Genomic DNA, 9479 nt, shown 5'->3' on the forward strand with positions numbered 1-9479 from the left:
GCAGGACATATGTTATGGCTCCATTTGACAAATTGGCCTTGAATGTGTTTTAATAGAATACCTCACCCTTCATGGTAGCATGTTTATTGTTATAGATGTTCATGTGAGGCGATTCTGAGGGGAAAAAGAGCCTTTTATGCCACAATGGGCAATTCATAGCCAGCTTTTATGACCTTCATAAATTCCCATTTTGGGAGTCCTTTGAGGCTACGTAAAACCAGTCAACCAGTGCATTGCACAGGCACTCCTGCAGGTCCATTTATTTATAAACATCAGTTCATAGACCATCTGGACATGAATGAAGGTAAATAAACAGCTTAGGTGAACGGCTCTTGTAGTGAAACACACATCCGCACCCCCCCCCCCGACTGGCACAGGGGCTGTTCTTGGGCAAAAGCAAAAAGAAAGCCGCCATCCAACTCTCCTGAATTAGCCAGCCCAGTGCACTCTCCCAGGCCTTCTGATGTTGGCACACTGAGCGTGCTCTGGGAAGAGAGACAAACGCACCCAGGGCCATTCTCCCGGTCAGGGGCAGACCTCTGAGCCGCCATTAGCCTGCCAATCAGGAAGAAGAATTAAGGTTAGCGCACTGGAATGTAAGACTGTTGAACTCTAGGGAGCCCACCCACCCCCCTTTCACACACACACACACACACACACACACACACACACACACACACACACACACACACACACACACACACACACACACGCACACACACACACACACACACACACGCCAATGTGCTTTCTAAAATTAGTGCTTGTCAAAATCTTTTGAAGCATTCATGACTTTTTTTGAGTAGTTTCTGAACATAACACTCCCAGCTGCGAGGCAAAACTTATTTTTTTTGTTTCCTCTAGATTTGGGACCTGAAACATACTTGGAAAAGAATATTACACAAAAACAAATGGGTGAAACAAAATCCTTGTAGGTCTTCATATCTGGATAAAACCAAGTCACATTTCGGACAACTTCAGACTGTCATGCATAGACACCTTTTGGTAGTATGTGGATAAAGCAGAGATCTACCTTGAGCATGAACAAAACACCACTTGACCCCATTCCAGTGACCAAATATTTTAGTTAGTTTTATTATCAACCTTTACAGTATGTACATTTTGGAAAACACACATTTTCTCACACTGTATGATCACATAAACTAGCTGTAGTGAGAATGTTTTCAGTGTGACAGAAATAAAAAAAAAGAATGAATGAAAGTGCCACTATCTACAATGAGCACTAAAGTAGTCAGTGAGCTCCAATGCCCTTTCACACAGAGACAGAGAAGGTCTGTATGGAAAACAAAAAAATGGAATACCTTCTCAAGGTCTGTTACTACTTGACCTGTGTATCAGTAACATGTAAAATGTGAAGGATAAACAAATTAGCTCAAGAGGATACATTTCCAGTGAGTTTTTCCTTTTTCACTGGCAAGGGTTTAAGGATTTTTGGGGAAGATCTTGGGAAATAAACATCAAAAGGCCCCCTAAAGCAGCACTTAAGTGTTCGTGTTGGTTAATGGGTCCGAACAGGACTGAGTGCTGGGGGTCATAAAACAATCCCCAGGTCACTGGCGATCGCCACTTCCTGTCTGTAGTCGTCTGTGGAGGGAGATTGTTAGGGAAGACTTATCTCACGTGGAGTTTTTCATAAAACACCTCGTATAAGACTCGTAGTAAGCCAAGGATCAAGGATTTTAAAATTAAATGTACTAAGTAAAGTAAATAAAACTGATATGGTTGCATTTTAACAGCTGAATTTCCACAGTCACCTAATAGCATATTGAAATAATTCAAACTGGACTGCAAAGCCAGTATAATACTCTCTCTCTGTCTCTCTCTCTTTTCAGTGCTACACATTCCTATTAATGCCCTTCATGGAACATGGTGTATGCAGCTACATGTGTTTCCTAGGAGTTAACCCTTTAATGACATCTCCAGTGTTTTATGAGGCAGACCTGATGATTAACCTGCGAACACCTTGGAGGAGTCAGCAGATAAAAAGAGGGTCTCCTGATAAATCAACTGCATTCAAGCTGGGAGGATGATTTCAACAGGAGGGGGCCACAGTACATGCTGATGGAGGAATAGAAGAAGCCTACATGGTCAGAGTTGGGTACATGCTGATGGAGGAATAGAAGAAGCCTACATGGTCAGAGTTGGGTACATGCTGATGGAGGAATAGAAGAAGCCTACATGGTCAGAGTTGGGTACATGCTGATGGAGGAATAGAAGAAGCCTACATGGTCAGAGTTGGGTACATGCTGATGGAGGAATAGAAGAAGCCTACATGGTCAGAGTTCTGATGGAGGAATAGCTGGACATTGTGGGCTATGAGCTGTTTTGGAAATGGAGAAATTAAGAAAGACGACGCTGACCCTGGGATTTGTGGAACAGACTGAAGAACAATTATTACATTTGGAAAACCCAAAACACGTCCAGTAACTTCAATAAAAGGCACAGAACGTCAGTCTGAAATACTGCTGAGCAGTGGTGCTTTATTAGAAGGAGAAAATGAGAGAGAGAGAGAGAGAGAGAAAGTTGAAGTTGAATAGTTACGCACTTCACATCAAGGTCAGTTTATTAAGAAGCTCAAGCACGTCACTTTCTCTCTTCACAAGCTTTGGATAAATGGGCAACCAACCCCGGAAGAGGACAGCGTCCCTTTACAGCAGAGAGGGGATAGCACTCACCACACACACACACACACACACACACACACACACACACACACACACACACACACACACGCACACACGCGAACACGCACACACACACGCGAACACGCACACACACACGCGAACACGCACACACAGACAAACACTCTCTCAAGGAAGAGGGAAAGAAAATATGAATCCTTCTAATATGAATATGAATCCTTCGAATACAAAATAGATTGAAAGAAAGAAAATAAAAGAAACTCCTTTTCGGGCGAATGTGCAGATGGCCCAGTCAGGAGAGGGCAGTGTGCGGTGAGAGGGTGAGAGAATGAGAGGGTGAGAGCGGGAAGCGTGAGAGGGTGAGAGAATGAGAGGGTGAGAGAATGAGAGCATGAGAGAGTGCAGTCAAGTTATCGTTTCCCTGTGTCAGTTTGGGCGGTGAGCCACTGGTGAGTGGTGGGAGCAGCTGCAGGCTCGCCACATCTACAGTCAGTGCAATTTATAAGTGAGCTCACACACACACACGCACACACACACATGTACACGCTCACACACACACACCAGAAAAACATCTCCATACACAGAGAAGAGAAAAAAAAATTCAAGGCAGTTTTGTACAGCATTTGTTTGTTTTTGTGTTAAGTTTTCACTTCAATATAAACCTTCATAATTTCTTTACCACAGATATGTACAGAGCAGATAGTGTTGTTGTACAGCTACACATATGTACATTATGTACTTATACACAAACATTTATAAGACTATGTGCACATCTAGCAACGTATTGGATCACCTGCAATCTTATAAACACGTTTGTTAAACAAAAATAGCTTTTTAAATTTCCTTCTTTTTTTTTTTGTTTCACGTCACTTGATAAAATAATTGCATATTCTTTAATAATATCTCATCTAATGTGCTTGGCGGGGCATAAACAAGGACCCTCTCCATTCGTCTGCATTGCATAACAAAAGTCCCTCCATGCCAGGGTGTCTGGTCCTTGGGTCTGATGCCTTCAACAGTGATGAGGTGGGAGCCCAGAAACAAACAGTGTTGGTAGGGGAAGTGATGAGTGTGGACGCCCCACCTGCCAGTCTGAGGCAGGGATGAGCTTTTTAGGAGTCCAGCAGCAAGCTGTCCTCGTTCTCGCTGGGCGGCAGCATCAGCTGTTGCTCATAGTAAAGGCTCTTGGCATAGTTGACTTCTTGGGAGATCTTCACTGCCAGGTTTTCGCTCTTCACGTGAACCTGGCGGATAGAAAGGAGCCCGAAAAATGTTGAAATGGTGAAGAAGTTCTTTGGGTTTCAGGAAGCATTTTCTCTCCATAGACCTCAACTGGAGTCATGATTACCATCTTCATGGGATCAACATATCGACCAAACAACATTCACTCATTATCAAACACACACACACACACACACACACACACACACATGCATACATATCTTCATAGCATATATAAAAAGACACAAAATACACACTCAGACATAAATACCCTGCCTCCAACCACCTAAACATACACAGTCATACACACACCAGCATCCCCCCCACATACACACACAGCATCTCGCTCTCACCATGGGCTTCTGCTGTGACGGCCCCGGGATGGCCACTCCGCTGCTGGTGCTCTCGGCCTTCTTTGTGAGCTGGACATACACCTTCCCGTGGTCCCTTGACACCAGGCAGTGGTAGAGGTCGTCGTACTTCACCTCCAGGAAGATGGCCTCCCGGTCCACGAACTCGCCCGGCTTCAGGAAGTACACCACCTTGGAGGAGATGAGCACGCAGTAGGAGTCTATGGGCTCCACGGCGATGAAGCTGCAAGAGAGAGAGATAGAGAGAGAGAGAGAGAGGGGTGTGTGATGGTGGTGGTTTAACACTCATTTTCAGAGCCCAGGAAGAATATCAGGGCTGTAAGGCTCAGCTAATGGGGGCCCTTGAAATAATAAACAATACTGAACCAGTACTAACACATTACTATACCATTACATCACATACAACATTAGAACATGCAAAGAACAGCAAGCAGAGAGAGAGAGAGAGAGAGAGAGAGAGAGAGAGAGAGAGAGAGAGAGAGAGAGAGCGAGATGAATCATGCCACTGCTTCCCAGAGCCAGGAGCAGTGATAACCTACCAAGTACATATGACCTTTTTGACATTTACGGTTAGAGCTTATTATGTCACATTAAGTTCCGGTCCAATTAATCATCTCTGAAACCCCTAGAGTTGGCAACATTGTATATATTAGTCATACTCAAAGCTTGTAGTGCTGGTGCGTGGCTAAACTTACAATTAGCAAACCCCCCCAATTCACCTCACCTTTCTGGTCATGTATGGTTAGAGCTCACCACTGTGCCATGCTACACCAAGTTCCTCTCATTTCCCAGGTAGGCCAGAGTGGCAGTGTGTGTGGCTAACCCTACAATTAGCGCCTGTCGCGCTAGTGCCAGAGCTGACGCAGAGAATGAACCATGTATACAGACAGTGTCTGAGGGTAATGAATGGGGTTGGGAAGAGGCCTGTCAGTGTGTGTGTGTGTGTGTGTGTGTGTGTGTGTGTGTGTGTGTGCTCTGCACACAGCACACGCTGAAAAGAGTAATTGCCACTTGGCCACCTCTGAGGGGAAAGGTCAGGAGGCTGGGCAGGGGGTCTGCTCATCTGGATTAATTAGCCCCAGAGGTGACAAATGCTCTCTGGCCCGGCTGAGTGAAAGAGTGAGGGAGGGGGGAAAGAGTGTGTGTGTGTGTGTGTGTGTGTGTGTGTGTGTGTGTGTGTGTATGTGTGTGTGTGTGTGTGTGTGTGTGTGAGAGAGATAAATAGTCTGTGTGTGTGTGTGTGTGTGTGTGTGTGTGTATAAAACTCTAAATAATGAAATTTGTGTGTGTGTGTGAATGTATATCTATATATCTATACATATATATATACATACACACACACACACAGTTTTGTGCAAATGTTTGGGCACCCCTGATCATTTTCATTATTGCAGATTATGATTTGCTGGTCTTTCAAATTCATAATTTACACCTTATGGGAAAAGTAACATTTCAGATCTGTAATAACATTTATTGAATTGAAAGTAACAATGCAGTGTGCATCATAACAAAAACAGATATGCGCAAAAATGTGGGCACCCCAGTGGAATAATCACATCAACATTTGGTAGAGCCTCCCTTTGCTGAAAAAACAGCCTGTAGACGCGTATTATAGCCACTGATAAGTCCCTGAATTCTGGCTGCAGGTATTTTGGTCCATCCTTACAAAATGTCTCCAGTTGAGTCAGGTTTGATGGCTGCCGAGCATGAACAACCCACTTCAGATCATTCCATACATTTCGATGATATTCAAGTCTGGGGACTGGGATGGCTACTATCTGTGCCTCTGCATGAATAACCTGGTAGATTTTGAACAATGCTTTGGATCAATGTCCTGCTGAAACAACCAACCCTGGCATCACTTCAGCTTCCTGACTTGAATCTTCTGATACTGGGTGGAATCCATACGACCCCTCGACTTTGACAAGGTTTCCAGTGCCTGTGCTAGCCATACAGACCAATAGCATGACGGACCCTCCACCAAATGTTACAGTAGGCAGCAAGTTATTTTTCAATGATGGTTGTGACCAAATAACTCTTATATTAGTTTTATCTGTCCAGAGTATTGTATTCCAAAATGATTCTGGCTTGTACAGATGAGCCTTTGCATACCTCAAGCGACTCTGTTTGTGGTGAGCACGCAGTAAAGGCTTTTTCCGCATTACCCTTCATTGGGCTGTCCTTGTGCAAAGCACGCTGGACTGTGTAACGATGTACAATGACACCATCAGCGGTGAGATGTTTTTGGAGCTCTTTAGAGGGGATCTGTGGTATGTCGGTCACTATTCTAATCATTGTTCATCTTTGACTTTCAGATATTTTTCTTGGCCTACCACTGCTTTACTTCACAAGGACTGTTCCTGTGGCTTTCCATTTTCTTACTACATTTCTGACTGTGGAGATAGACACCACAAACCTCTTGATAACTTTTGATATCCCTCTCCTAATTCATATTGATGAATCACATTAGTTCTTTTGAGGTTCCCATGTTGGTTCTCTGCAACAGAGAATGAAGCACACCTAGCAATTAGCTATGTTAAATGAGCTTTTTCATGATTGGTTGCAACTTTATTCGCAGTTTAAGGATCAATCAGCTAATCAAAAGAATTTTGTGCAACAATCAATCAGAATGAAGTATTCTGGTATTCAAATCAACACATTTGAAAGGGTGCCCAACATTCATTTTTCCCATTAAATTGTATTTCTTACAACTCAATACTGCTACATAAAGATTTTTTGTCTGAAAAAATGACATATTGCTATGATGTCGTCTTATTCAGAAATAGCAAATGAACATGCAAGTGGCAAAACATTTTCATAAAACTGAATATATATATATATATATATATATATATACATAATATTATTATACTTTTGTGCTTGCTTACTTGCATATGTGTGTGTACTTGCGTGTGTGTGTACTTGTGTGTGTGTGTACTTGTGTGTGTGTGTACTTGTGTGCGTATGCGTGTGCGCTTGTGTGCCTATGAGTATGAGTATCTTCAGTCCTTTCAGATGAGCCATGTCTGCGCTGCTGCGCAGTAGGCTGCACACCTGCTTGCCACAACTCTGCAATCCCCTCAAATAAAAGGGTCAATCTCTTGCCAACTTCGCTTCAGCCCACCTCTAAATCAACCCTATGTGCCTTTCATCTACAGCAGATGGAACAGGAATTCATGAGCACTGGGCTTGGGAGAATGAGAGAGAGAGAGAGAGAAAGAGAGAGCGAGAGAGAGAAAGAATAGACAGAGAGACAGAGAGAGAGAGAGAGAGAGAGAGAGAGAGAGAGAGAGAGAGAGAGAGAGAGAGAGAGAGAGAGTTTTTCATTGGACAGATCAGCTTTCATTTGATTTCTCATTAAATGATCTGTCCAGAGTCTGGGGAAGAGCAAAAAGAAACCTCTCTGTTTCTCAGATCAGGTTTTCATGGATACGGGAAGAAGGAAATAGAGAAAGAGATACAAGGAGAGAGAGAGAGAGATAGAGAGACATATGGAGAGAGACAGAAGAGAAAGGGAGGGAGAGGAGCGGGGGGGGGGGGGGGGGCAGAGAAACGAGTATGGAGAGAAGGGAGAGTGCAAGAGGGAGTGGATGAGAGAGAGAGAGAAGAAGAGAGGAGATACAGGGAGAAAGGAGAGCTGGGAGGATGAGGGAGACAGAAAGGATGAAGAGAGGAGAAAGAGGCAGAGAGGAAAGACGAAGGAAGAGAGATAGCAAGGAACAGCCAGAGAGAGAGGAGGGAAAAAGGGAGAGAGAGAGAGAGCAAGGGACAACCATAGAGAGGAGGGAAGAAGGGGGAGAGAGAGGGCAAGGGAGAGAGAGAGAGAGGAGGGTTGAGAATGAAAGAGGAGAGAGCGAGGAGACCGTAACAGAAAGAGAGAGAATGAAAGAGGGAGTGATAGTGATGGCGGCCGTGACTCACAACTCTGAGTGGATGTTGTCGGTGAGCTGGAAGAGCTGCTCCTGTCCGTCCGCCTGCGTGGTGGAGAAGCGCGGCAGCAGACCCTGAGGACCCTTACAGCAGCGAGACTTCCTCACGCGCTGCACACCCAGCCTGCCAGTGGACACACACACACACACACACACACACACACACACACACACACACACACACACACACACACACAGACAGGCATGTACAAAACACATGCCCAGTGCCACACGCATGCCCAGACGCATGCACGCACACATGTATGCATACACCACACACACACAGAAAAAGGGAAAGAGAACACACACAAACCATGGTTACTTACTGCAGCCTGCCAACACACACACCAGCACACTCAGCCATGACTTTGCCACGGTCAGCCAACAAACACAGCTTTCACTTGCTGTGGGCTGCCAACACACACACAAACATCACTTATTGAAGCCTACTGAAACATACCACAGTGGTCACGTTACTGTAACACTGCTCGCAAAAAGTTGTGTGTGTGTGTGTTTGTGTGTGTGCGTGAGTGTGAGATAGAGAGAAAGCGAGAGAGAGAGAGAGAGATTGTGTGTGTATGTGTGTGTGAGATAGAGAATAAGCAAGAGAGAGATGGAGAGAGAGAGATTGTGTGTGTGTGTGTGTGTGTGTGTGAGGGGGGGGGCGACATTGAATTACACAGGACTATTCCAGGAATGTGCAGTGCAGTGTGTTTCACAAGGGCTCGTGTGACAGCTTGCTGGGACTGTAGCTGTGACTGTGGCATTTCTCCTGCAGCATGAACAATGGAGAGATATCTAGGATGTATCAGACAAGGCAAACGCATATACAAAGGTATGCATGGAGTGGAAGTCCCTTCAGATTAGCATGCACACAATAGAAAATAGACATGATTGCTGGTCAAAAGACAACCCCTTACACAACCCTGCCTGAAAAGACCCTAGGCAACCAGACCCAGGTATGTCTATCAGTCCCATTGAACAGTAGGCTCATACCTCTGAGTGGGGGGTCATCTGTAGTCTACCTCTACATTGCTGTGGCTAGGTGAGAGAGGTACTGAGGGGGGGTCATGACCTCACCCGGTGTTCCAGCTGGCATCCTTTGCCGCACATCTCCAGCTTTAACCTGTGCCCAACACCCACCTCTTCCTCCTCTCCAACACCCTTCTCTTCATTATCTTCCTCCTCTCCAACACCCTTCTCTTCATCATCTTCCTCTTGTCCAACACCCACCTCTTCCTCCTCTCCCACACCCTCCTCTTCACTATCTTCCTCCTCTCCCACACCCTCCTCAT

The 9479-nt window shown here is 45.0% G+C and overlaps 1 protein-coding gene across 2 annotated transcripts in view; it reads right to left on the minus strand.

The window, feature by feature from the left end:
* Nucleotides 1-1895: 1895 nt before the first annotated feature.
* Nucleotides 1896-9479, minus strand: part of vps13d (vacuolar protein sorting 13 homolog D) — a 61296-nt gene continuing 53712 nt past the window's right edge. For both annotated transcript variants that reach the window (XM_080854216.1, XM_080854215.1), the window contains 3 exons: nt 8177-8308; nt 4238-4478; nt 1896-3907 (listed from right to left, as the gene is read on the minus strand). In XM_080854216.1, coding sequence (XP_080710342.1) covers nt 3776-3907; nt 4238-4478; nt 8177-8308 — 505 coding nt within the window. In that variant the 3' untranslated portion in view covers nt 1896-3775. The remainder of the gene's footprint in view (nt 3908-4237; nt 4479-8176; nt 8309-9479) is intronic.

This window comes from Sprattus sprattus (genome assembly GCF_963457725.1).
Source record: "Sprattus sprattus genome assembly, chromosome: 16".
Classification (NCBI taxonomy): domain Eukaryota; kingdom Metazoa; phylum Chordata; class Actinopteri; order Clupeiformes; family Clupeidae; genus Sprattus; species Sprattus sprattus.